Here is a 27,981-nt window from a genome sequence, read left to right on the forward strand (position 1 = left end):
AGTTTGACCTTGAACTTGTGAACCTCCCGCCTCCACTTCTCAAAGGCTGGGATCATAGATGTGCACAATCACACCTGATTGTGTGCAGTGCTGGAGATCCAACCGAGGGCTTCTGCCATGCTAGGCAAGCCCTTTACCAGCTTATTAGCTATTACTCCAATCCAGGAGTCCCAATTCTCTTACTGCAGAACTTCAAGATTTAAACAAAAATCAATGTGAAAAATAAACATTTATTACAAAAATTAGTTTTGACATTGGGAAATAAAAGTACACATGGCATTTCCAAGGACTGTTGTAACCTGGAGAGAAACTCCAAGACTGTAAATTGATTCATACTTATCAGAAGCCCCTGAGGGAATTATTTATCTCAAGGGGCAAATGACCTTAGGCCCTTTAATTTACCCTTACCCTCCCCTACCCCATCCCCCAGCCCCTCCCCCAACCATGACAACAAATTGAAACATACTTGAAAATGTCTTATCTTTACTGAACTGTTTCAAATTTCTTTTATTGTTCAATTGGATTTAATTTCCTTTGGAAAATGCTTTATTGGTGGAAGACCCTTAGGCGAGTGTTTAATTTCCAGGGTCTGAAAGGGGCTCACATTGAAGAAAGCAATGACCACCAGAGCTATCTTGTCATTTCTGCTGTCTCAAACATTAAAGCAGTTCTCCAAATGATCAAAGAACGCCCCCTTAGAAGCCTTGGTCCATTATGCACGCAGGCAGGACAGTGCAGGGCGCTTTCTTCCCCTACTGGACTAAAGGGCTAAGGAGAACCCACCCACTTCCTGCCAGCAGAGTTCCAGCTTCACCCAGCAGTAGGAGGCTGACGCCCTGAAGTATTGCCTTGAGCTAAGAAAACAGTCCTGAGGGCCAGCCACAGGTTGCTGGGAAGCAGAACTTTCATGTATTTTCCTGTTCAAACAAAGAAGCCGTCCCTTAAAGATCTCCTTCCCTTACTTCAACAAAAACAAGTTTGATAAACCAAATTTTTATTTCCAACATCTGTCTAATATAAACACACAGAAACACAACCTTGCCAAAGAGCTGGGGAAGCCCAGCACTCACTCGCTCGCGCTCTCTCTCTCTCTCTCTCTCTCTCTCTCTCTCTCTCTCTCTCTCTCTCTCTCTCTCACACACACACACACACACACACACAGAGTCCACCAAAGAGGCAAGACTATATAATGCACACATCTCCAGAATTCACACACATCTTACAAGGGTCTGTGCGGTTGTTCCAGTCAAGGGAAGAGTGACTGCCGGCTACAAGTCCCAGCCTTTCCTTTAGATTAGTAGTTTAAATCTCTCTTACTCCAAGCCTCTTGGGAGAGTGCTGAGTTCTCCCACCTCATACGGACGTGGTGGCAATTTGCTTGTATCCAGGAGAAGAATCCCAGTGGCACATTTTGTGGGGACAGAAGGCTCCAGAGACCAAAGAGCTGAGGTCACCACCGAATGCTTCAGTCCCTCCTTTCTCCAATTCCCACTCTAGAGCAGCTGGCAACCATCCTCATCAAGTGAAGAGAAAACTGGGGAATTAGGCTTAAAAGTTCTTATTCAAAGGCCATTACAGCCAGGTACTGGTTTCAGGTTCCTATCAGTCCAGTCATTTTTGCTGCCTAATCTAGGACTCTTGTCCATTTCCACATCAGAACAGGGAATGAGACTTTGTAACTAGTCTCAGGCCATGGTGGGCAGGAAAGAGGAGGGAGAAATAGCCGACGTTATTAAAACCATATCCTAGCTAAAATAAAAGCAAGGGGTCCTGTGAGACCTAGAAGACATTGAAGGCATCCTGTGAGCTACAGCCAGCAGGGGCTGGAACCTGTAGCACCTGAGTAAGACAAGTGGAGAAGAGACAGATGAGCCGCAGGAGGTCACACCAGGAATGACGAGGTCTGTTTGAACTCCCCCTAGGGAAATAAAACGTCAGTCAACACCAGTCTCATTTTGCTTATCAACACACAAGCAGATTAGACACTTCACTTCAGGCCTCCCCTCCTTAGGCCAGGTACACTCACCTCACTTCGAGTACTGGGCTGACTGTAGATCACCTTTTTACTTGGTGCAGTCCTAAGGGAAAACCAGAAATCAGAAACACTCAGACCCTGGTAACAATGTATCCTTGCCAAGATGGGGGTGGGGGTCAGAAGGTAAACCTTTGCAGAAAACCCGAGTGCTAGGTGCAGCTGTCATTCCCTCTGAAACAGCTGCCTCCACCTAGCTCTCCACCCCACTCCTGGGACTCAGCTCAGCTCCAAACCACACACGCCCATGCTTTAACGAGAGAACCCTGGGACAGCACCACAGCTCACCCTTTCTTTGTTCCTGAAAAAGAAAAAAGAGAGAGAGACCATGATTACTATGGGAACAGAATGCAGTATGAGAAGGGCATTAGGGGGAAGTAGTATGTGGTTTTTGATAGGAACTAAATCAACTTATCCATGCTCCCTGGGCAGATGGTACCAGCACATGGAGCATGGTATCAGGGTCCATACTCAGATGCTACCCACACAAAGACAAAGAACATCCAGCTGGGTACAGTAGCATTTGCTACTATGTTCAGCACTTAGAGGCTGAAGTAGGAGGATCACTGTGAGTTGTGATGGCCTGGGCTATCACAAACAAGGCGGGGGGGGGGGGGGGGGGTAGGCACTTACTTTCAAAGTATCCTCGGCTGTAGGCAAACCAGATGCCAAAAATCAAGACTCCGAGGAGAATCAGTGTTACCAGGACAGCGGCCACGATGCCCCCCACATTCAGCTCCACTGTGAGACACAAATTAAGAGGTGAGGTGCCCTACCAGACAACTGTGCACTGACAGAGCTGTCAATAAGCACATGAAAACTGGCCTCTGACTGTACCCCAGCTCTACCCTCAGGCTACAGTCACCTTCTCACTCACCAGCATCCATGCGTACGGCCTCTGACCTCGTGGCTGTCCCAAAGCCATTTTGGGCTTGACAGTAGTATTCGCCAGTATCAAAGGCTGTCACAGGATCAAAGATCTGGAGGGAAGAGAATACACTGGCTTCTTGCTCAAATAAATCAAGCATCTATCCTATTAGTTCTCTGATGTCTCTTCCTTTCCACTCTCAGGGGTTCTACGGCTGCCCCCCTACCTTTCACCTCTCCCTTTTCGTACCAGGTCCCCTGTCTTTGGATCAACGGTGTATGAAGAATTGACGAAGGCACGGGTTTTCTTGGCATCTGTAAGCATGTCTATCCCATCCCTGAACCAGGAATACTCAGAAGGTGGGGAACCATCTTGTTCTGAGCAGGTCAGCACTGCCCTGTTCCCAATGGTGACAGAGGAGGGGATATTGACCGTTGGCTTGGATGGGGGCACTAGGGAGGGAACGCAAGGACAATAGGGTTACATAAGTGTAGGTAACAAACCAGGATGACACTCTCAACCCATCAGCTAGAGATGCAACCTGTATACCCCAAGTTCCCATTAAACGGGGTGGGGGAGGGGAGGGGCACTTACCCTCTCCATAGTCTCCCCATCTGCAAGGCCTAAAGCTTAGCAGTCTATTATCGAGTTTAGGGGAGCAACTGGTTTTAAGCCTACACGAAGTTACACGGCACATACCAAGCACGGTGAGGTGGATGTTAACTTCCCCATAGTTCTGGCCACCGTCCTCAGAGACCATACAAGTATACGCTCCAGTGTCTTTCCGGGTCACAGAATTGAATGTGATGCCACTGGACGAGAAGGTAACACGACCTGCATAGGAAGCTATAAGGAGACAGGAGCAGAAGAGACAGAGTAAACTGGACAGCAAAGAAAAGAGGAAAGTGGACCCAAGGTACATCCTTCATTCTCCGCTAAAGGGAAATACTCAGAGCTCCAGGTATGTCCCTACCCCAGGAACCCAGGCTGGGCAGTGCCAATGACTCTGCAATCTTAACAAGTGGGACAATTTACCTGTGATCTGGCTGTTATAGCAAACAAGTGTGGTAGTGTCACCTTGGACGAACTTCCATTCCACTCGGGGAGAGGAGAATCCAGAGTAGGTACAGGACAGCTTGACAGCTACAGACAGGACCAAAATGAGAGAGAAAGAAGCAGCCCCAAACTACAAGCTACATCCTCCCAACCCCCACCCTGATGACCTCATAGCTCTGCCCCACTCACGGTTATTCTCGGCAACTTGGACGTCGGGCTGAGAAGTGTATACTGATCCCTTGCCTTGTACCAAAGAGCCTGAGAAGAAAAAAAGAGGGACCCCATCAGGAGAGAGAGCTTCCACAGAGAAGAAGGAACAGAGCTAGGAAATGAGGCTGGGAGCTTAAGGTAAAGGGAGGGTCAAGCTGGCCGGTATCCTAAACACGTTCAATGTGTTCTGTTACAACAGCGGGCAGGCCAGTACCACTATTATCAATAGACATAAAATATTTCTTTCAAACACACTTCTCTTTATTTTTAGCTTCCTGTATGGCTCCCAACACTCTAATTACATTCCTGCTGGTCGAAAGGGAGCTTGTAGAAAGACACTGCATGGTTCAGAGAGAGCTCCACCAAATGCTGTCGTCACTTGTCAAAACAATCGCAAGCTGGAGGCAAGTCAGGCAGGGGAAGGAAGGGTGGGTATGAGGATAAAACCATCACTTGACATTTGTAGAACATCAGCCCTTTCCAAAAGGGTTTGGAGATGTTACATTGTTTGAACCTTGAAACAAGCAGACACAGCACAGGACAAGAGTTGGTATCCGAATTTTATACAAGCAACAGAGACCACAAGTAAAGCCAGGAGCACGAAAACACACAGCTGGCTGTGACACCCAGCGAGGACTAGAATTCAGCTCAGGTCACCTCACTGGAGTCACACACTTGCCAAATGGAGAAAGAAAAGGCAGTGTGGGCTGGGGTGGAGATATGAGGACGCAAACGAAATAGTAACACATGAGTGGGGGAACCATCAGAGTTCACAGTAAAGTCCTCAAGCTAGTGACAGAGGACTACGTACACACACCCACACACACCCTCCTTTGTGCTTTCAAAGTCCAAATCTACAAAGAACGTGCTTATTTATAGCTCTAAGTCAGAGTCCTTAGATAAAGGCAGAAAGACGTGTACACTGCAAGCACAGCGACCACACTAAAGTATGCCTTCCTTTATTTATGTATCCACAGAACTGAATATAGTCTTGGACTCTGAGGTCTCATTCCTTGTCTGAAACATAAGAGTTTGCACTAGACGGTCCCCAGAGTCCTGTTGTTCTCCTACTCTCTGGCATCACTGTTAAAAGAGTACTTTGTTTCTGCAGTACTGGGGATCAAAGACAGGGCCTTGTACATCACAGGCATGTGCTCTACTACCAAGCCACGCCCCCAGCTAGGCCTACGGAGTATCTTTATATGCATTGATTTCAATCAGACCACAATCAGTCCAGATACTATTCTGGTTGTGTTTTGTTTTTGTTTTGAGAAAGGACCGCACTGTAAACCAGACTGGCCTGGAGCATCTTAATCATCCTGTCCTTTCGTCCCAAATGCTGGGATTCCCAACTCCAGATCTGGGGAATCCCTGAAAGATTCCCGTTTCAAATCTCCCTGTACAGTAGGCAACCCTCCCTCTTTCCACAAGTGTGGATCCCAAGAGCACTCCCTAATAAACTGACACCACAGATACATAAGTGCTTTGCCTGCATATATGTACTGCTCCAGGAAGTCAGAAGAAGGTATCAGATCCTTTGGAACTAGAGTTACAGACAGCTGTGACTTGCCAAGTAGGTTGCTGGGAATTGAACCTGGGTCCTCTGCAAGAGCAGCAAGGGCTCTGGCTCTTAACCTCCAAGCCATCTCTCCAGCCCCTCAGATGCTACTCTTAAAAAGTCAAGATACATTGATCTATAAGTTATTTCTAATACTATCACTTCGCTTATTTTTCATTATGGATTTTTTATTTTATTTTTTTTGAGAAGGGTTTTTTTTTTGTGTAACAATTCTGGCTGCACTGACCTTCAATTCACAAAGATCCACCTGCCTCTGCCTACCTAGTGTTGGGATTAAAGGTGTGTGCCACCACCGCCTGGCTCATTATAGTTTTAATGTTGAATTCATACTCAAGTGTAACAACAGATCCAGAAATTAAATCAAATAGTCCCCATTAAACTGGAAAATCTTCCTGGGGATACGATTAAGCTCAGTGGTTAAAGGCTCTTCCCACCTGATGACGCAAGCACCGCCACCAGAGTTTGGTCCCCAGAACCTACACCAAGGTGAAAGGAGAGAACCAACTCCAATTGTCCTTTGACATCCCCACCCATGTGCATACACACAAATAATAAATCTTAAAATTTTTTAATGTATCTATAAACCCATCATTTGAGAGGCAAAGACAGCCGGGCGGTGGTGGCGCACGGCTTTAATCCCAGTACTCGGGAGGCAGAGGCAAGCAGATCTCTGTGAGTTTGAAGCCAGCCTGGTCTACAAAGTGATTTCCAGGACAGGCACCAAAATGACACAGAGAAATCCCATTTTGAAAAACCCAAATAAATAAATAAATAAATGAAACCAAAAACCAAACAAACAAAAAATAATCAAAAAGAGGCAAAGACAAGAAAACTAATGTTTTTTTTTGTTTGTTTTTTTTTTTTTTTTTTTTTGGTTTTTCGAGACAGGGTTTCTCTGTGGCTTTGGAGCCTGTCCTGGAACTAGCTCTGTAGACCAGGCTGGTCTCGAACTCACAGAGATTCACCTGCCTCAGCCTCCCTGGGATTAGAGTGCTGGGATTAAAGGCGTGCGCCACCACCGCCCGGCAAGAAAACTAATGTTAAGTTCAAGGCCGGCCTGATCTATACAGTGAGGTCCAGGCCAGTCTGGTGGCTCACAAATCTTCGCTGCCTGAATGCTGGGAACCTTGTTCTACAAAGGCTTCGAAGCTTTGCAATTTTTCTTCTGTGACGTACACACTGTGATGTTTGAACCAGATACCTCACTAGGAATGAAGAACTCACTGTCCTAGCGACCGGAGTGCCGCCAAAAGGCAGCCTACAGGCTCATAGCTACAGAACACCGCCCTGCCCCAGGACCTGCTTTCTACCAGGGTAAGGGCAGCCAGAAGCCATTATCTGACAATGACAGGAGGGTACTTCCCAGATCTCAGAAGTTCCCTGAGGAGTAGGCGGAGATGTAGGTACACCTCAGCTCCTCTCTCCACCCAATCCTGCAGACTTGCCCTCCTCTCCACAGGGGTGAATCTCAAGGGCACGCCCTACTAAAGTGTCTTGTATGATAATTGATATCTCAGAGTCAGCTTCCCAAGAACCCAACCTATGACACCACCCAAATCATGAGCAAGCATCTAATTAAACCGAGAAACAATCTAAAATTCATATGTGCACGTGTGTGCGCGCACACACACAGACACAAGCCACATGTATGACTGTTATTCCGCCGTCACTTCTGATGTCGAATGAAGTTTTTAATTAATCAACTAATTGATTAACTAGGAGTGTGGATGCCCATGCCGAGGTAAGAATGCACGGTCAATAAACAACATTCTGGAAATCACTTCTCTCTTCCACCTTGCAGACCATGTCTCTCCTCTCTGCCACCATGCTGTGCTGTCCTGGCTAGCTGGCCAAATCTGACTTTCTACATGGGTTCTGGCCATTGAACTCTGGTCAGGTCTACATGTTGGGTTGTCTCCCCAGTCCCTAAAACTGTTTTCTGAGCCCTTTGAAACTGAGATCAAAAAGACATCCAGGGATTATGTCACAGACACACATAAAAACTCTGGGCTCCAGGCACAGTCCCCTCTTGAGAATCATAATAGACACGACCTACTTCATGCTCTGTAAAAACACAGGAACCTGCATCTCAATGTCTATCAACCCCTCCACTGCAAATGCCTGTTGGCTAAGACCCACCTGGCCAAGACTCAAAAGTCTACTGCGGGGAGGTGAGATGGCTCAAGGTATAGTCACTTGTCACCAAGCCTGATGTCCTGAGATCGCTTCCCCAGTCCACATGGTAAAAGTGGAAACCCAGTTCCTCTTACCTCCCTCCACACTTGTATGAATGTACACACACACACACGAAATGAAAATTTTCAATTTAAAAATAAAGACTAATTAACTAATAATTAACACCCACGGTGCCTGCCTATGTCCCCCGTGATTCAATTCCAGCCTCTGCATCATGCTCTTCCTATTCATCTGCCAAAGACAAGGCAACCAATGGGGCCCACGTTCCCCTCTCATTCCTTTGCACGCCTTTGGAACCAGACGATCTATGTGCAACTGTGTGCAAATCCCAGCTCTGTTCCCTACTTGACTGTGTGCCCAGGCAGGCCACTGTAGCCCAATGGGACAATTAAATTAAGCAGTAAGTACTACATGAGGAAGGCTTATACTCCCCCCACCAAATCATCCCCTTTGTCACTGTAACTGCCTCAGGAGGGCATCCCCTTCTTACCTTCATAGATAGGGCAGCAGAGTTAGGGAGCCCCTCATGGACCCCATCTACAACTGGATAAATCATTCTCCAGACAGCCTCACCTCTACTCTTTCCCTGGCCTCACCACAGCTCTTTTTCTTTTTTAATTTAGCCCCTGACCCTCCTACAAACTCTTACTAACGAACAGAGTAAATCAAACAGGGAAATTCCATTCTCAAGTTTCATTTACTTAAAAAAAAAAACTATTTTTAGGGCTGGGCGGTGGTGGTGCCTGCTTTTAACCCCAGCACGTGGGAGGCAGAGGCAGGTGGATCTCTGTGAATTCAATGCTAGAATGATTTACAGAGTAAGTTCCAAGACAAGATCCAAAGAAACCCTGTCTAGAAACAAACAAACAAACAAACAAATATATAAATTTAAAAAAAACCCCTCCTCAAAACAAACAAACAAAAGTCTATTTTCTGATAATTTTATTTTTCTTTTATATAGATGAGTGTTTTGTCTGCGTGAATATCTGTGCACCATGTGTGTGCCGCTCCCCTACTGGTCAGAAAGAGGAGTCAGATTCTCTAGAACTAGCATTAGAAATAGTTTATAAGCTGCCATGTAAATGCTGGGAATCAAAGCCAGGTCCTCTGGAAGAGCAGTCAGTGCTCTTAACCTCTGGATCATCTCTTCAGCTCAGTTTCACTTACTTTTTGTTTTGGTTTTTGTGTGTGAAAGAGACATGGTTTCACTACGTAGCCCAGGCTGGCTTTGAACTCAAACACTTCCTGCCTCAGTTTCCCCAGTACTAGGATTACAGGTGTGTGTTACCACATACACCTCCCTTACTGAAACTCACAACACAAAGCCACAAAGTTAAAGATTAGCCTTTTGGCCTCTGCAAGTTGTGAGTCTATAAACTGAAAATCCATTTTAATGACTCTTTGTCCTGTCAGTCAGGTCCCAAATAATGACACGGAGACCTATTATTAATTATGAAAGCTTGGCCTTAGCTTAGGCTTGTTTTTAACTACCTCTTATAACTTAACCCATTTCTATTAATAACGTTTGTTATGTACCTCCCATTCTGCTTCTTCTGTGTCTGGTGTTTCTCAGGCACCTAAATTCATCTCCCACTTCCCCCTTCCCCAAAGTCCCACCCATACTTCCTGCCTAGCTATTAGCCATTTAGCTCTTTATTAAACCAATCACAGCAATGTATCTTCACAGTGTGCAAATATCCCAGTTACTGAGCACTTAGAATGGACCAGGCAGTGTTGCAAGCACACAAATACATAAATCCGCAAAGACGTCGGTTTTAGTAGGCTTCCTTGCACTGCCAACCAGGTCCCAAAACAAAACAAGGAAACATATTATCAATTATGAATGCTCTGCCTTTTGTTAGTCCCACTAGCTCTTGTAACTTAACCTGTTTCTCTTCATTTACATTTTGCCTCAGACTTTTTATCTATCTTTCATTCTATATGCCCTACTCCACATCTGTCTGAGAGACCCTGTCTCCAAAAAAAATGAAGAAAATAACTAAACAAACAAACAAAAAATTGGGAGGTGAAGGCAGGCAGGCCTCTGGGAGTTCAAGAACAGACTGGTCTACAGAGCAAGTTCCAGGCAAACAAAGGTACACAGAGAAACCCTGTCTCGAAAAAACCAAAAACAACAACAACAACAACAAAAAAAACCCTGGGAGGAAACTAAAAGCAGTGAGCAGTAACAGTTTCAAATACAGCCCAATGGCAATCCAATCCTGCGACCTGTTTTGGTGGATTCCAAGCTGCCTGCGTGGTGAAATGCAAATTTTCAGCAAGCTAAGAAAATTCCAGCACTATCCGAGCTGCGATAAACTCCCCAGTTTTCACCCACTCTCCTGTTGCAACTGACGATCTGTTAACACAAAACCACTTCCCAGCTGTTTCCCAATCTCTGCCTTTGCTCAAGCCGCTTGTGCTATGGAAAACACCCTTTCCCCTCTTTGCCTGGTAGGCACCCATCTCTTCCGTGATTTTCTTTTTCCGGGAAATGACCCACCACACCCCAGTTCTCTGAAAGCCTCTTTCCAGGACTTTCATTAATTAGCCCCTGAAAAAACACCATTAAAGTGTTTACCGAATTACGTGCTATTATATAAAAACACTCCCATGCTCTCTCCAGCAAATGCCCAGATAGCAGAAACCAAGTCTCATTTGTCATTCTAAGTACTACTCATAGTGCCTGATACTATGTATCAGATATTTGCTGAGTGACACACAACACAAACAAATTAGGTCATAGCAGACTCTAATACCTACTTGTTGAGGTTTATCTTCAAAGTCCAGTTTTTAAATGGGCAGGACAGATGGCAGTATGGCAAATGAAGAAAAACAAACTTCCTTCAAAATCCAATCTGCAATATTTTAATACCATCATAGTTCATTTTTAAGCTTTAGTTTGGGGGAGAGAAAACTAAAATTAGAATTTTTGTTTTATTTGGGACAGGGTCTCATGTAATCCAGGCTAGCCAATTTCTGTTCTTTCTGCCTTCGCCTCCTGAATGCTGGGGTTACAAGAGTACTTCATCATCCATAGTTTATGCATCACTGGGGGTTGAATCTAACCCTTCATGCATGTTAGGCAAGCATTCTAACTAACCAACTGAACTACACTCCCAGCTCCTAAAACCTAGCCTTGTGTTTTTGTTTGTAAGATTTTATTTGTGCATGTGGGGGGGGTCCACAGAGGCCAGGAGAGGCCAGCAGATCCCCTGGAGCTGTAGTTACAGGTGGTTGTGAACCTCCCAATGCTGGTACTAGGAACCAAACTCAGCTCTTAACTACCAAACCCTCTCTCAAGTTCTAAAACTTAGAAGTCAGAAGAGGGCGCTAGATCCCCTGCAATTGGTGTTACGGATGGTAATGAACTATCATGAGGGTACTGGGACCTGAACCCCAGTCCTCTAGAAGACCAAGTGCTTTTAATCCCTGAGCCTCCTCTCCAATTCTTTTAGATGTGTACTTTAAAAATAAAGGGGTTTTGGCTTAATTCTGATATTCTGGTTTTTTGAGATAAGATTTCACTATGTAGCCCAGACTCTCCTTGAATTGGCTGTCTAGAACAGGCTGGCTTTTAATTTATGGAAACTGTCTTGCCCCCGCCTTTGAGTGAGTGCTGGGATTAGAAGTGGATGCTTGGGATTACATGCCTGCTCCACCACACCACGCTAACAAAGTGATTTTAAATTCAACTGTCTGAAAACAGTGTTTACTCTCTCTACCCATAATTCCTGCTGATTTCTGCACCTGGGATGCAGTGAGTGTTGCACACACAGTGGCAAGACGATGGTTTCTGCATCTGGGCTGTGCACACTGGTACCTTAAGACCTCCAGGGGAAGAACAAAGAGCCACAAGTAGAAAAAGAGCCAGAAAAACCTCTAATGCTGAGTCTAAAACTGCAATAAGTGGGAGAAACCCCTGTCTCAAGTCAATGGAAAGAGAAGGGCAGGATGAGAGTTAGGAGAGGGCTGGAAAATTCACCAAGAACTCAGAACGGAGTCAGGCACAGCCACTTGGTCTTTCAGGTAAACCGGCACCAGTAAAACACATGGTCACCCTCATTCGTTTGTGGTTCTATATCAACTGAAAGCCAGTCACACTGGCATACGCTTGGAACCCCAGTACTTGGGACGTAGTGGTGAACAGATAAGGATAAGGAAGGAGTTCAAGGCCAGCCTTAGCTACTTGGTAACTCTGAAACCAGCCTGCACTTCACGGGGCAAAGATAACAAAACAGGACCAACCGCAAAGGAGAGCTTTTGCTTTCCTACTCCCAAAGAATGTGGGTTCTATTTGAGGGGAAAAACAGAAGAGGTGAATCCATTCCAAACACCACCATTATTCTCATGACCACAAGAGCAGCAGCAGCAACGAAAGTTTACAAAAACTCAATTCAGCAGAAAAGGAAACTGCCGACCAAGCCATTGTTTTTTTTTTTTTTTTTTGGTTTTTCAAGACAGGGTTTCTCTGTGGTTTTGGAGCCTGTCCTGGAACTAGTTCTTGTAGACCAGGCTGGTCTCGAACTCACAGAGATCCGCCTGCCTCTGCCTCCCAAGTGCTGGGATTAAAGGCGTGCGCCACCACTGCCCGGCCAAGCCATTGTTTTTAAGGTCAGCTCCAAAACTGTTTATGTTGTTATGGATTGTGTTGATTCCCCCAAATTCTCATACTTATGCCCCAACTCCCAATACCTCAGCATGTACTCGGAGACAGGACCTTTAAAGAGGCAATGATGTTAAGGCGAGGCTACTACTGGATGTTTTGATCCAATCCAGCTGGTCTCCTTACAATAAAGACACACACACAGAGGCACACCTGGAGTGTGTGGCATTGTGAACAGACAGCAAGGGGGAGAGCCATCTGCCAGCCAAGGAGCGAGGTTTCACAGGGAACTAATCCAGCCAGTAATCCATTTTAGACTTCTAGCATCCAGAACTGTGAGAAAAGTCTGGACAAGCTACCCAGCCTGTGGCATCTGTTACAGTGGCCCATGCAAACTAACACAATGGTCCCCTGGTTTATCTGTGCACCCACATCTGCATACCACATGGATAAAAGAAGGCATGAGGACACTACACAAAGAAAGAACCAGCTTGTTGGGCTGGAGAGATGGCTCAGTGGTTAAGAGCACTGATTGCTCTTCCAGATGGTCCTGAGTTCAATTCCCACCAACCATATGGTGGCTCACAACCATCCATAATGAGATCTGGTGCCCTCTTCTGGCATGCAGGCAGAAGATTTAAAAAAAAAAAAAAAAAAAAAGAACCAGCTTGTTCTACCCAGTGAATTCATCATATCTGAATTGTAGACACTGAGTACAATCAAGAAAGCCACTAGCTAATACAATGACTACCACTAACATTTTTTAGGCATAAAATTGAACATTTATTACTTAAAGGAGGGGGGGGAGAGAAAGAGAGAGAGAGACAGAGAGACAGAGAGACACGTGCACACACGCCAAGAGGGGACAGCGAGAGAGAGAGAGAGACAGAGAGACAGAGAGAGAGACAGAGACAGACACACACACACAGAGAGAGAGAGAGAGAGAGAGAGAGAGAGAGAGAGAGAGAGAGAGAGCGCCACTAACATTTTTTGAATATCCACTATGTGCCAGATACTCCAAGGCCTTTAGTGATTTATAATTCATTTACTCTTAGACTAATGCTATGAGACAGATACAATTATAGCTCTCATCTTTATTGAGTAAGCAGGGCACAGAAATTAATTTGTTCAAGGTCACAAAACTAGTGGGTGGCAAAGCTAAATTTGTAACTCACATAACATAGTCCTAGTACACAAAACTAAATCAAGTACTGTAATATCCTATCCTGCACATACACACACCACCACGTATACTTACTTGTGTGTGCACGCAAATATGTACATGCCAGTGTGCCCGCGTGGACTCAGCAGAACACTAGTGGGAGTCTTTTCTCCTTCCACCATGTGATCCCAGAAACCAAACTTAAATTGGCAGGTATAGTTGCAAGCATCTTTACCTACTAAGCCATCTTGCAGACCCTTTGGTTTTGAGCTAAAAATCTCACGTATAACCACGGCTGGCCTGAATCTCCTCCACAGGACTCATGATTTGGAGAGAAAGATAACCCTCAAAACTTAATACTCCTCCTTCTGCAAATGAAAACAAGAAATGAAGTGGCAGATACAGAACAAAAGCAGGCAAGTTGGCACACGCCTGTAATCCTAGCACTTAGGCGTAGAGGTAGGAGCCTCAGGAGTTCAATGTCACCCTCTTCAGCTGCATAGTTACAGGCAAGTCTGGGCTATATAAACTCCTACCCTTAAGAGAAACAAAACAAAACAAAACATGGTGCCATCCAAAGCAAATTTAAACCAATCTGAACTGACATATAAATATCTCCAAAATATGAGATTAATATATAAAGTGATATCCACACCCTTTTTGAGTCTTGCCATGCCTGACCTGAACTTGCTTGCCATGTAGACAGAACAGGGAGAAGAGGCTGCCTCAAATTCATAGAGGTCAGACTCCTGGGGCTTCTGAGTGCTACAATTAAAAGTATGTTTCAATCTACATAATTTTTAAAAATTATAAATAATAAAAATAGCCCAAGTACAGACTGACCCCACTTAGCAGTCTCCAACATCTCTCCTGCCCATGTTCTGTATTTCGTTAATAAACAGGTATATCTGAAGTATCATAACCTAGAAGAAAGAGGAAGCAGGAAGGAGCGGCCACCCCTGCAGAAATGAAGACAAGAATCAGGGACCAACTATATAAATCTGTAACCCTGACTGTGTGACTATGGAAAATCACAGTGTATCTGAGTAATAATACAATGTGGTACACAGCTTTTCCAAAATGGTCCCATTTATCTAGTGTCATCTCCTCCCATGTGCATGTTTTAGGACTACGGTAGAGTCTAAGTTCTCTTCGGTGTGGACAGAGTCCTGTGACTACTAAATAAGAGCCAAGAGTGATACACAGAATCTTCACATTAATGTTAGTGCTATTTTCTTATTATATTCTTAAAAAAAAAAACAAGCCAGGAATGGTGGCACATACCTTTAATCCCAGCACTAGGAAGGAAGAGAGGAAGAGGGGGAGGGGGAGGGGAGGGGGAGGGAGAGAGATATGCCTGCCAATGCACACAGTTAAGGAAACCAGAGATGTCTTCTTTTTTAATTGATTTTATTGAGCTATACATTTTTATCTGCTCCCCTTCCTGCCTCTTCCCTCCCCTTCAACCCTCTCCCATGGTCCACAAGCTCCCAATTTACTCAGGAGATCTTGTCTTTTTCTACTTCCCATGTAGACTAAATCCATGTATTTCTCTCTTAGGGTCCTCATTGTTGTCTAGGTTCTCTGGAATTGTGATTTGTAGGTTGATTTTCTTTGTTTTATGTTTTAAAACCACTTATGAGTGAGCACATATGATATTTGTCTTTCTGGGTCTTGGTTACCTCACTCAAAATAATGTTTTCTAGCTCCATCCATTTGCCTGCAAATTTCAAGATCTCCTGAGGCTTAGAACAGTTGGTGCATAAGAAGGCAAGGGTCTTATGCCTCTAATTCTTTTCTGAATTCTTGTTTTCTTTTGTGTTTATGTAGGCAGTATTACGAATCGAATCTAGGCCATGGTGCAGGTTAAGAGAAGGGCTCTATTACTGAGCTACCATTCCGGTTTTAAATCTATTTCTTTTTATTATTATTAATTTATTTTTAATTTTAATTTTATGTACATGGGTATTTTGTCTGCATGTATGTCTGTACCAGATATGTACTTGGTGGCTGCAGAAGTCAGAAGAGGGCACCAGATCCCCCTAGAACTGGAGTTCGAGGCTTTCAGTGGTAATGTGGGCGAAAATCAAACCCAGGTTCTCTGGAAGAGAAGCCAGTGGTTTTTATTCTTTGTCTGTTTTGTTTTTTAACATTTATTTAATCACTCCCTGGTGGTCTAGTGGTTAGGATTCGGCGCTCTCACCGCCGCAGCCCGGGTTCGATTCCGGGTCAGGGAAGTGCACTTTTGCCGGGCGGCGGTGGCGCACGCCTTTAATCCCAACACTTGGGAGGCAGAGGCAGGCGGATCTCTGTGAGTTTGAGACCAGCCTGGTCTACAAGAGCTAGTTCCAGGACAGGCTCCAAAACCACAGAGAAACCCTGTCTCAAAAAAGCAAAAAAAAAAAAAAAAAACCTTTATTTATTTATTATGTATACAATAGTCTCTCTGCATGTTTACCTGCAGACCAGAAGAGGGCATCAGATCTGATTATAGACAGCTGTGAGCCACCATGTGGTTGCTGTAAATTGAACTGGAAGAATAGCCAGTGTTCTTAGCCTCTGAGCCATCTCTCCAGCCCCACAGCCAATGTTCTTAATCTCTGAGTCATCTCTTGCCAAGTCTATCCATTTCTGAGGCTCCAAAACTACCACGCTGTAGTCCAATTCCACTAGTCAAGCAAAGAAAACCCATCTACTCTTCAAGGTCCTGTTCAAATGTCCCTTTATTCCTGATTTTTCCCCAGTAATTAAAGGCAAATTTAAAGATTAATTTATAAAATAACTTAATGTTATATGGTATGGGAAATAAAAAAAATATCTAAATGCCCCCCAAAAGGTAAATGGTTAAATTAGCATAGTCATACAACACCACAAGAGATTTTTTTGGGGGGAAAGGGGGTTGAGACAGAGTTTCTCTGTGCAGCCCTGGCTGTTCTGGAACTTACTCTGTTGACTAGGCTGGTTTTGAATTCCAGAGCTCCACCTGCCTATGCCTCCCAAGTTCTGCAATTAAAGGCATGTGCTAACAAGCCTAACTTTAAGTTTTAATGTATTTGTATGTAACATATTAATTTGTAGAAGCCTAGAAGTATTAGGCTATAGATAGAATACATGTGATTATGTTTCTCTATAGTCCTATACTATCCCATTTTTTTAAACTGGAGCAAGTATCTGATGTGGGATATTTATACACTGTGTGAACATGTATTGCTGGATTGGTGTAATATAAAGCTGAATGGCCAACAGCCAGACAGGAGGGTTAGGCAGGACTTCCCAGCAAAGAGTCACCAGCATGGGGTGGAAACAGGAGGTGCAAGATGGAAGAGAGGTAATGCCACATGACAAAATGTCAATATAAATGGGTTAATTTAAGTTATAAGAGCATAAGCTAAAGTCAAGCTTTCATAATTCATAATAAGTCTCCATATTGTTGTGAGCGGGCTGTCCAAAGAGAAATCCAACTACATATGGCATTCAAATTGGAGGCTCAAATCTACATAGGGTCTGGGAAAGTGGTCCTTCATGTAGGCTCGGAGGTGTGGTTCTTTTAAGAGGCCCTACTGTGCAGCTGAGCACTTGAGCAGCAGATACTGGGTACAAATTCCTGCTTCAGACACAACAAGTTCCAGAGCTAGAGCAAGTAAATACCACGCAGAGCCAGGTAGCCTGGAGTTGGATAGCCATCATGAGGCTAGACTCTAGGGACCTGAAGGGGGTGGAGCCAGCCACCATCACCACTCTGTGGCAGTAACCTAGCAGTTTAATGTCAGGAGCCATTTTCTCAAAGATTATAGCAGGAACCATTGTCCTGGGGATGTCTGCGGAGAGCCCCACACCCCAACTGTATTGAGAACTGTTTGTTGGCAGAGCCCACCCCACACCCATCTTGAGAACTATCTGTTAGCGGAACCTGCCCCGCATTCCAACTATCTAGAGAACTGTTTGTGGTTGGAATCACAAAAGGAACGATTCTGCTTGCATAGAGAACACTAGGTGTGTCGACTCCTGTCCGACTCGTGACCTGTGACCTACTCGTGACCAAGTGTCGACCTGTGACCATTGCTGCAAGACCCCTTCCTGCCCTCACCATGCCCCTGCCCCCATCCCAAGTGAAATCCCTCATTCAAGGGCTATATAAGTCACAACCATTACGCTAATAAACGGAGACCTTGAGAAGAACTCTGCTTGGTCTCCTTCCTCCTTCCCGCCCATGTCTTTTCAGATATCACCTCTTCGGGACCCTGGAATAACTGACCTGCCAGGCGGGTTACAGTTTAAGATTTGCTTCTCACAGTTAGAGAGCACAGCAAGTGTATGGCTGCAGGCTCAAAAAGACTCAGGTACAGACACGCATAAACACACAAACTCTAAAAAGGAACAATATGCTCTAAAAGGTGCCTTAAAAAAAAGAAAAAGAAGCGCCGGGCGGTGGTGGTGCACGCCTTTAATCCCAGCACTTGAGAGGCAGAGGCAGGCAGAGCTCTATGAGTTCGAGACCAGCCTGGTCTACAAGAGCTAGTTCCAGGACAGGCTCCAAAACCACAGAGAAACCCTGTCTCGAAAAACAAACAAACAAAAAAATGAGTCACATAAGGATGGGAAATGTTATAACACAGGGAGTTGACCTTATTATGGAGTTTTGTTAATTTTGAATTATTTGGATGTTAATGAACAGAGAACAACAGCTGCTGAGAGACACTGGATTATGAAAGGGACTGCTAAATTAAACCAGACCGTACAATTTATAGATAATCTGGCATCAGAATGGAAGTCAGGAAATGTGTTGCACTGGAGGAAAGGTCAGGTATTCCTTCAAAATTAATAAAGATCAGATTTGACCAGGAGAGACCTCCTGAGGATCTTGGCTTACAGATATGAGGGGAAAAAAATCAATAAAGACTACAGGGCAGGTAACATATATATTGACCCCTCAACAAGGGAACAGCTCTGAGACTAGATGAGACATGATAAATCTCATTGGCTACAGGGTCCTCATCATTTATATTATACTTTGGATAAGAGTCCAAATGGATAAGCCCTACATTATCATCACAATGAGATTGGACAACAAATGATACAGCTAGCTCTCCCAGAACTTGATCAATATCCCAATTTTTTCAGGGTCCCCTAAAGATGCCATCACCCCAGAAAACAGGAAGCAGTCTAGAGAACACAATGCCCACATACTCAAGAAGTGGAGTGGGTGGTTTCTGGTCCATCGATGTATGTTTTTCATTGTTTGGGGCTGGGGGATTAGTTACAAGCTGTTATGGTAATGATCAAAAATAAATAAAAATACTAAACAAAAAAGGTTAGATGCAAGGATTTTTCTAAAAAGGGGGGTATAAAAATGATAGACTAAAAGGGTAATTATTTAACCTACTTTTAAACTTATGAATCTCAAATATTTTACATTAGCATGGATTTTTGTTATACTGTATATGTTTCTACTCTTGTTTAAGATATTATTGTACCTGCACAGCTCGTTTTAATATGGATTATAAAGTTCTAGTTCTTAAAGGCTATTATTACAAACTGTTTAGGATAATTAAGAAATGCAGGTTAGCAGTTAGTCATCTATAACAATAAAACCTATAGTCATGTTAAATATGTATTCAAGGTCAGTAAGAGATATATTATAGCTAGATAGATGGTCTTAAAACTCTTCAGAGACCTACAGAATATGGCATTTAAGATGCTTTAATAACATAAGACTTTTCATGACAGTGAGACACGTACGCTTCTGGAAATACCAATTGACTTTAATAAAGAATGATGGGCACTGAATAACCTCCATATGGAGTTTGCTTTCAATGTGGCAAAGCTAATCATCTGGGCAAGAGACTGCCCTTGCTTCAAATGCTGATAGAATGCTCTCCAAACTGGATAAGCAGGACAAAAAAAGGGAACTGCCGAACTTGGTCAAGACAAGGTAGGATGGTCATTCAAGCTAAATCCCTGCTTTAAAGAAGTCTGTCAAATATTTTAGGCCTATAGGCAAAAGATGGATGCTTCAACATTACAGAGGAACCTTGGGTCACTGTCCAGGCAGCCAGCTGTCTCTGCTGTTTTTATAGTTTTGGAAGTTGTTTGTTCTGCCCTTCCTGTTTACTCAGGTAATATTATATCCTTCTCGGGTCTTTGATGGGGTTGAAGACTAGTTATAGTTACTGTTTTCTTGTTACCAAATTCAGAAAAGAAATCCACAAAAGAGATGTAAATTGCATAAGGTTGAGAGATATAAAAGCTTAAACTGTTTTTCTAAGAAAATGTTTTTATGTTGGTAATACAATGATAAGTGGTTTAGGTATAACACTTTGGACTCACTATGATAGGATAGACAATACAGCACTTTCTCCAAATTTGCCAAATGCCAATGGACTGGACATTGTAAATGTAATTCTTACCTGATAACTGTTCTTACTGTATATAGCTTTCCTGTGTTAAAAGTTAAATTTTTTCTTTTTTATTTAGACAAAAAGGGGAAAATGTGGAATATCTGTACACTGTGTGAAAATGTATTGGTGTGATCAGTGTAATAAAAAGCTGAATGGCCAAGAGCTAGGCAGGAAGTTTAGGCGGAACTTCCCAGTAGAGAAGGAATTCTGGGAAGAAGAAAGATGAAGTCACCAGCCAGACACAGAGAAGAAACAGAAGATGAAAGAGAGGTAATGCCACATGGCAGAATCTCTATTAATATAAATGGTTAATTTAAGTTAGAAGAGCAAGAGGGACAAGCCTAAGCTGAGGCTGAGCTTTCTCTGAGCTGCTATTTGTGACCTGGCGGCCCGAAGGAAAGTCTGGCTACAGTACAGGTGTCACTATCTGTGTTGTTCCTGCTTTGAAAGTGAGTCACTCTGTAGTCTAGACAGGACTCCAACTCACCATCCTCTTCTCAGGATCCCTCGTGCTGCGATTACAAACAGGGAACAGCACAACCATGGTGCCTCTATCTCTTTAGTAGGGTTTTTATTTTAATCTTTCCTTTCTTTGGTGCCCCCCCCCACACACACACACATACACCTACAAGCTTAGGGGCTGAAGAGATGGCTTATTAGGAAATTACTGCTCCTGAAGAGGACCCAAGTTCAGTTCCCAGCATCCAGTCAGGTAGCTCACAACTGACTTTATCTCCAGCTACAGGGGATGGATACCCTCTTCTAGCCACCGTGGGGACCCAAACATGTTCATACACACTTACATTTATACATGAATTAATTTTTAAAAAAAAACTGAACAGAGGTACTCCACAAAGATGGATAGTGCCCACCCCAGAAGCCATGGGTTATTAAATAGAAATCTCACTAGGTAGTGGTGTGCACACCTTTAATCCCACCACTCAGGAGGCAAAGGCAGGTGCACATCTATGAGTTCAAGGCCAGTCTGATCTCCAAATCAAGTTCCAGATAGTCAAGACTGTAACACAGGGAAACTCTTGTCTCAAAAAACCAAAAAGACAAAACCAAACAAAAAAGGAAAGAAAAAATGAACGAACGAAAGAAGAAAGAAAGAAAGAATCTCCTCAGTGCCAAGTGTAGGATACTTCCTTACAAATGTTGGTCAGGCAGTACCAGAGGTACCAAAACATAGAGGATATTGTGTTACCCATTGCTCTTAGCTGTCTACCTATAATGGGCTTTCTTTTAGATCACCAACCAACTCCCAAATCATGACATGGAGATTTATTATTAGTTATGAATACTTGGCCTTACGCACATTTTTTGATAACTCTTATAATTTATATTAACCTGTTTCTCTTCATCTACATTTTGCCTCGGGGCTTTTTACCTTTCATTCATTCTGTATGTCTTTTTTGTGTCTGCCTGGCAGTTGCCTGGCTATCTAACCCAGACATCACTCTCTCTTCTCCCTAATTCTCTCCTCTTGTTCTCTTCTCCCTGCCTATCCCTCTACTGCCTAACTACTGGCCATTCACCTTTTTATTAGCTCAATCAGATGCTTTAGGCAGGCAAGGTGAAGCAGCAACACACCTTTACATAAACAAATGAAGCATAAACCAAAGCAACACACCTTTACATAGTTAAAGTAATATTCTACAACGCCCAGAACTAGATGGTAAGACTCTACTGTTAAAGATACAATATACTTTAGTTGCAGGATATAGAGAAATCCAGCTGGAACTGAGCTAGAAGCTTCCTCCCAGCTGACTGACTTCACAGTGCTGGAAGGTGCTATCTAGACAACTGGAAAGCAAAGCAATCAGCTCTGTTACTCAACTGTGGATCTTACAAGCTATAACACCAACCTGCCAAGCAAACCGTGCCCACTGTGCAGTAACAGCATGACTGTTAGAGGAATAGTCAACTGCATACCGAGTAGATCAGAGGCTTACTCCACAAGAGGGCATTTATGAACAGTACCATGGACCTGGTCAAAGCATAGGCTGGGGAGGTCATAGGCCATGAGTCCCGCAGCTTTATTTTCCTAAGTGGACATGCTGCTCAACTGCCTTCTAAATATTTATATTAGTCAAAGAAGCTTCTTTTTTGTGGATGATGGTTAATGACTTAGAACCAATCAAGATGCTGGAAATAAATGATTACTGAATGTTTATCTCTATGTAGGACATTTGTATCACCCCTCCAAGGCTCTGAGAACATCACAAGATGGAGGATGGGGAGGGGGTTGTAAGAGCCTGACAATCTGAATTCAATCCCCAAGTCCCACATGACAGGAGGCAAAAAGTAACTCCCAACAGTCGGCCTCTGACCTCCACACATGACACACGCATACATACATACAGTACAATAAACAGAATTTTACAGATTGTTTCTTAAAGGCTGTAACAGCCGGAGGATGTGGAGAGGGTAACGAAAAGCTGTCATCTGGGCACGGCACAGCTGTTGCACTCATATCCCGAGCAGCTGTGCTTGATGGCACACGACTGGGCCCTAGAGATTCAGTCCGGGCTGGCAGAGGGGCTTCTGGGTCCCTCCTGCTCACACAGTAATTGGTAAGACAGCTACTGGGGAGGAGTCACTTGTCTACAGTGGTGTAGCCACAACTGAGTTACGCAAGGGCCACTAGTTTACAGCACCACACCCAAGGCCTTGGTTAAACTCAGTGAATCACAAAATAAAAACAAAAACCAAGCAGAGGGCCAAGGAGACGGTTCAGCTGGTAAAGATGCCCGCCACCAAGCCTGACAACCAGAGTTCAGTTCCGTGGTAGGACAGCCAACTCACACAAGGTCTTCCCTGACCTCCACGTACACACACACACAAATGAAATCTAAAAAATGTAGTCCTTAAAAGAATAAAAGGAGGGGGGGAAGAGGCAGAAATTTTTTCAATAAAAAAAAAGAATAAAAGGAAAGATGTGTAAGTGGGAAGGGAATTTGTTGAGGGAGGGAGATGGGCAGGAGTAAAAGGGAATAAAGGAGGCACGTGTGAGCATAACCAGAACACAGTGTATACAACGGCACTGTCAAAGATTTCTCCAAGTCCTGCCTCAGCTCAGCGTGCTGGCATTACTGACACAAGTCACCACATCCATCACAAAAGTCACCTCCTGCCTTTTGCTCCCAAAACTTTCTGTGCTTTGTTGACACCCACACACACACACAATATCCAAGTTGGGGATCCTGCTTGCAGCTCTTGGAAACAAAGAAACAAGCTGGCTGCAGTCCTTAGCTGTAGATGTTCCTCCCTGAACCTTCCTGAAGCCCCGCCCCCCACAACCCGGTTCCGTAAGGGTCCAGCCCACAGCAGAACAGCTACTTCCTTCTACTGTTCTAATAGGAAGAAGCCCTTTGTTTTCTCTCCATATACATCCGGTTAACTATTAGAATATTCCTCAAGATGCTTTTATGCCACTAGTCTGATTTTTAAAAAGGAAGGAAGGAAGGAAAAGGAGGGAAGTCAGCCGGCCAATCTCTGGTTTTAAGAACACAATCCTTCACATCTAAGCAGACAAACTTCAGAAGATGCTCTGGACATAATGAACAAACACACACTTTCTGGAGGTTGAAGTGATTGGGTACAGAATGCCTGGGCGATAGGAAGGCTGTGTGAGTCCTACTACAGAGCAGGCTCGAACTTCTGAAGACAGTAGACATCAACAATGGCGGCGGGAGGAGGGGGGGCTTTCACTCCACGCTCCCACCCGCCCTCTCTATGTAGACTTTCCAGTTTGACCTGTTCGGTCCCCTCCCCCATCGCAAAGGACAGTGACTCCTGCCAGGACAGAATGAATTCACCCAGGGACCTGGCATCACACTTCCTGCCAGGCAGCTGCTTCCTCTAATCCCACCCCCACACTGTAAAACAAATGACGCGAGCTGGACTTTGGACAGAAACTCTGCTTATCAGGGAGTCCCAGGCAGACCAACTCCAGGGTTTCAAAGCCTGGGAAACCCCAATGCCCATCTGCGTATACTGTTTCCCCTACCCTCCTCCCAATCCTGAGAAACCTCTTTTTCACTTCATATTTGCTTTTCACACCTAGCCGAGCCTGTGCAGAGGGAAATAGGTATGAATTCTGAGATTTCCTAGTCTCAAAGCCAACAGATGTTCAAATCAAGCCCCATTACTTCCTCATTTACCACATAAAATGAATGTCGCATTTCAATCCATCTTTGGGGGTTTGGGAAAGAAGCATGTCGGCACCCTTCCCCTTGAATTCCAGCTGTGTGGAGGTTGGACAGATCCAAGCAGCCAAGACCATAGCCCCTATAATAAATAATGCTAGCATGGGGGGAAAAACACAGTCGAAACTCTGAGTTCAAGACTACTAGCCTGATCTACATAGCAAATTTCAGGCCAGCTAAGGCTACACAGTAAAACTCAGTCACAAAATAACAACAAGAAAAAAAAAGGAGAAGAGGAGGAGGAGGAAGAAGAAAGAAAGAAAGAAAGAAAGAAAGAAAGAAAGAAAGAAAGAAAGAAAGAAAGAAAGAGTGATTTTAGGCTATATTAAGTAAAATAAACAAGATGAGATCTAATGCATACTGTACTGTAAGCCTCTACTGTGTAAGGAAATGGTGAGAAAACAAATACACATTTGCACACACGTGTCTGCATAACAAAACACTAGAAACAATCTTGGCCAGGTATAGTTTAGCAAGAGCAGAGTGGGAGGGAACCACTCCACCCCTTCGATATATTTTGAATCTCAAATCCTGCCAACCAATGCACTTTGGATAAACACTTTTTAGAATCACAGCAGCTCTGCCCACAGAGCTACTCTGGAGGCCCTGAACAAGCCCAGCTCACAAGCGGAAGTGAAATATCACAGGTGAAAGCATTCCAGAGCCAAGCCTAGCCTGCTGGAGCGCCGCCACGGTTCAATTTCCTCCTTCTAGCTGTGGCCACGCACCAGTTTCTAGTTTCAAGAGAACAATCATTTCCCCAGGACGAAGCAGTAGGCGTGACTCACCAATCCACAGTTTTGAGGAAAGTCTGCCCCATGAACAGCACATTGGAAATCCTCAAAGGGGACTTCTTCAGAAACACCAGAAGAACCAAAAGCCATGGCCTTTGTCCACCCCTCTTAGAAGCAAGGGAACCCCACACCCAGGTAAGAGGAGGCAGCGAAAATGTCAGCATTCCACCCAACCCCAGCTTGCTTTCCTCCCTTCTGGATACAATAAAATTTGGCCCATCCACTGGCCAGAGCTCGTAGCTGGACTTTTTCCAAGTTCAGGTTCTCGAAGGAATGGAATGCAGCATTCTGGGTCACCAGTCTTACAACCCCCAAGCTCAGCCCTCGCTGCGTGTCTGTGTGTCCCTGCCCACTAAGTACCTCAGGCTGGAGCTCCCTTTCACTCAGCCGCTCACACTATCTTGTCCTTTCTTCTCCCTCCCCGATAGTGGAGACCACGATGAGAGTGATTCAGAAAGAAAGGACACAGTGGCCATTTGTTTATGCTTCAGATTGGATGCCCCCCTCCCCCCAAAAAGACCATACTTCAATTTAATGCTAAAATAAAGCCTTGCCAGCGGGAATTTCCCTGCTTCCTCTGACCTACTCTGGTAAGGACAGCATTCTTACACCCTCACAAAATCCAAAGGGGTAGGTAATAGCTGTGCAGCAGAAATCCCTTCATGTCCTGGGATGTAGCTATTACCTCCATCGATCCTCACGGCAAGGGCAGGACCAGTATTATTACACCTGTTTTATAGCTCAAGAGCCGAGCTACTAGTTTAAGGTCACAAGACAGAGAAAAAAGCAAAGCCAGGACGCCTGATGAAGTGGCCAGGCTACCATTTCCATCCTCATTTGCACTAAGCAAATCACTCCCCTCCCCCAGGTCTGCCTTGATTTAAAAGTTGCTCGGTGAATTCCTCCACCCCCACCATCCATACCCCAGCCCCACCACAGGATCCACTGCCCTGCCAAGCAAATGCAACACCTCAGGCTTCCTATGAACGTGGCTGCTTGCTCAAAACGCCGCTGTCACAATCCTTTGGGCGGTAGTTTGCTATAGAACCAAGATAGGAAGTTAGGGAAAGAGAAAAGGAAGGCGGGAAGGAGTTAGAAGGAAGCAGCTTCAGGAAGTTTACAAGCCTAACAACTGCTGTCAGTGATCCAGAAGAAACTGAACACAAAACAGGAAAATGGGTGTGGCTAACATTTCTAAGATACAAATTAAAATGAAATAAGTGATGGTTGGGCAAAGAAAGGAAGATGAGGAAAAGCAGAAATGGATGAGCAGAATGAGAAGTTCAAGCGAGACAAGAAAGATCTGGTGGAAGGTTGTTTTGGTTTTTGTTTTATAAAATAGCAAATTCTGAAGCAATCACTCAGATAGTGCCTCATCCCTAAGATGCTGGCTCTCCAGGAATGGAGGACAGAGGACTTTGGTCCAGCCTCAGCTTCTATCCCCTTGTAAACCGGAAAGGTCATTTCCTCTCTCAAGACTAGTTTCCTTATCTGTAGGAAAAGAGAAGTAGGATCACCCATTGTCTAGTCCACCCACAAAACTGGTTCACAGCTTTGTGATGAGACAAAGGCGTTATCTCTCCACCGTGGGTGATCCCTTTCTGCTCTCCAAAAAACGCAGCAAAACAAACCTTCGGAAGACACCAGCATTGACTGTAATGTCTCGTTTCCTCTAAAGCACGAACCTTGAAACAGATTCATAAAGAACATGTTCCAACAAAACTACCCAACAGTAGTGTATGACACTCGAGAACCAGACATAGCACACCCAAGTCCCTGGGTTTGGTCCTCGGCTCTGAAGGGTGGTGGCGGGGAAAATCAGACAGATAAATATACAGGTGCTGACACACATTGACCAAGGCACAAACCAACCAACCTCACTCTCGGCCTCATCCAAACACACCTCGAGACAGTCAAGCCCCAGCTTGCGAGCCTGGTGTTTCTCAGGAAAGGGAGGCTACAAAGAAACAAAAAACTCTCATTCCGGACAAGGGGGAGGGCAGAGTTCTGGCTCTGAGATCAACCAGCCAATAGATCCAGTCTCCCCCAGGGAATCGTCACTCAGTCAACAAGATTAATTAAGGACTCCTCGCTAGTTATTCAAGGAAGGAATTATGAATGCTATGATCTGAGAAGTTTATTTTAGAGATTTCATTTCTTCTTCAGACGCTGAACCCCCCGCATTAATCCCAAAAGGTCCACAATTTAACAAGAGCGAGACACCCTTTCTGCAAAAGCCAGGAAAGGAAACATTCCCTACCCCCACCTCCATTACATTTCCTCCTAGGACACTTGAGCCAAGGGAGTCCGGGAGAAAGGCTCAAGGTCTCTCTGAATCCTCCGAGAGGGGGAAGACGGCCCTTCCCAGGTATATATGGAAGGGAATGAGTAACTGGATAGTTGGGTGCGGGAAGGATCCTCCGGCTGAAGGGGAGACCCAGAACCGTGGACACCCCCCCCAGTAATGCTCCCGGCCACGGTGTAGGAGGTGGGGTCACAGATCACCCGCTTGGGGGAGGGGAAACAGCCAGTATCCAGGTGGGGGAGGGGAACGGAGAGTACCCAGACCTGGGCGGAAAAGTGGACTCCTAGGGCGAGGCAGGCGAGCAGGCAGGTTTCTGGACTCCTCCCTTCCCGAGGGCGCGTGGGGGTGCGCCTTCGTCCAACCTCTGACCGGACCACCCATCTACTCCTCCAAAAACTCCGGGAACTCACCAAGGATCACAGACGTGAAGAGAAACAGCAGTTTCTTCCCGGCTTTCCCCTCGGTGCCCATTACAGTTACAACCCCGACGCGTCGGGCGAGCCACTCGCCTGGGACGTGCTCCGCGATCCACCGCGCTGGGACTGGACTCCAGCCGCCAGGTTG

General features: G+C 44.8%; 1 protein-coding gene and 1 non-coding gene across 2 annotated transcripts; one reads left to right on the forward strand and one right to left on the reverse strand.

Moving 5' to 3' along the window:
• Positions 1-441: 441 nt before the first annotated feature.
• Positions 442-27,981, reverse strand: F11r (F11 receptor). Its single transcript, XM_057769967.1, has 10 exons — positions 27,828-27,981; positions 4,146-4,214; positions 3,936-4,043; positions 3,600-3,746; positions 3,150-3,352; positions 2,910-3,012; positions 2,666-2,773; positions 2,321-2,333; positions 2,027-2,078; positions 442-1,918 (listed from the first exon to the last, which is right to left on the reverse strand). The coding sequence occupies exons 1-10, from the start codon at positions 27,886-27,888 to the stop codon at positions 1,883-1,885; spliced, it is 900 nt and encodes a 299-aa protein (XP_057625950.1). The 5' UTR covers positions 27,889-27,981; the 3' UTR covers positions 442-1,882.
• Positions 15,875-15,946, forward strand: Trnae-cuc (transfer RNA glutamic acid (anticodon CUC)). Its single transcript has one exon. It is a non-coding gene; the product is annotated as a tRNA-Glu (tRNA).

The sequence above is a fragment of the Chionomys nivalis genome, chromosome 5, assembly GCF_950005125.1.
Source record: "Chionomys nivalis chromosome 5, mChiNiv1.1, whole genome shotgun sequence".
Taxonomy (NCBI): domain Eukaryota; kingdom Metazoa; phylum Chordata; class Mammalia; order Rodentia; family Cricetidae; genus Chionomys; species Chionomys nivalis.

Bases quoted from the DNA above. Each gene is read 5' to 3' on its own strand.
- F11r (XM_057769967.1), bottom strand. From the start codon at position 27,888: ATGGGCACCGAGGGGAAAGCCGGGAAGAAACTGCTGTTTCTCTTCACG. The intron at 3,747-3,935 runs GTAAATTGTCCC...GTCTCCTTATAG, and splicing joins CTATAACAGCCAGATCACAG to CTTCCTATGCAGGTCGTGTT. The intron at 2,774-2,909 runs GTGAGTGAGAAG...TGTGTCTCACAG, and splicing joins GGCCGTACGCATGGATGCTG to TGGAGCTGAATGTGGGGGGC.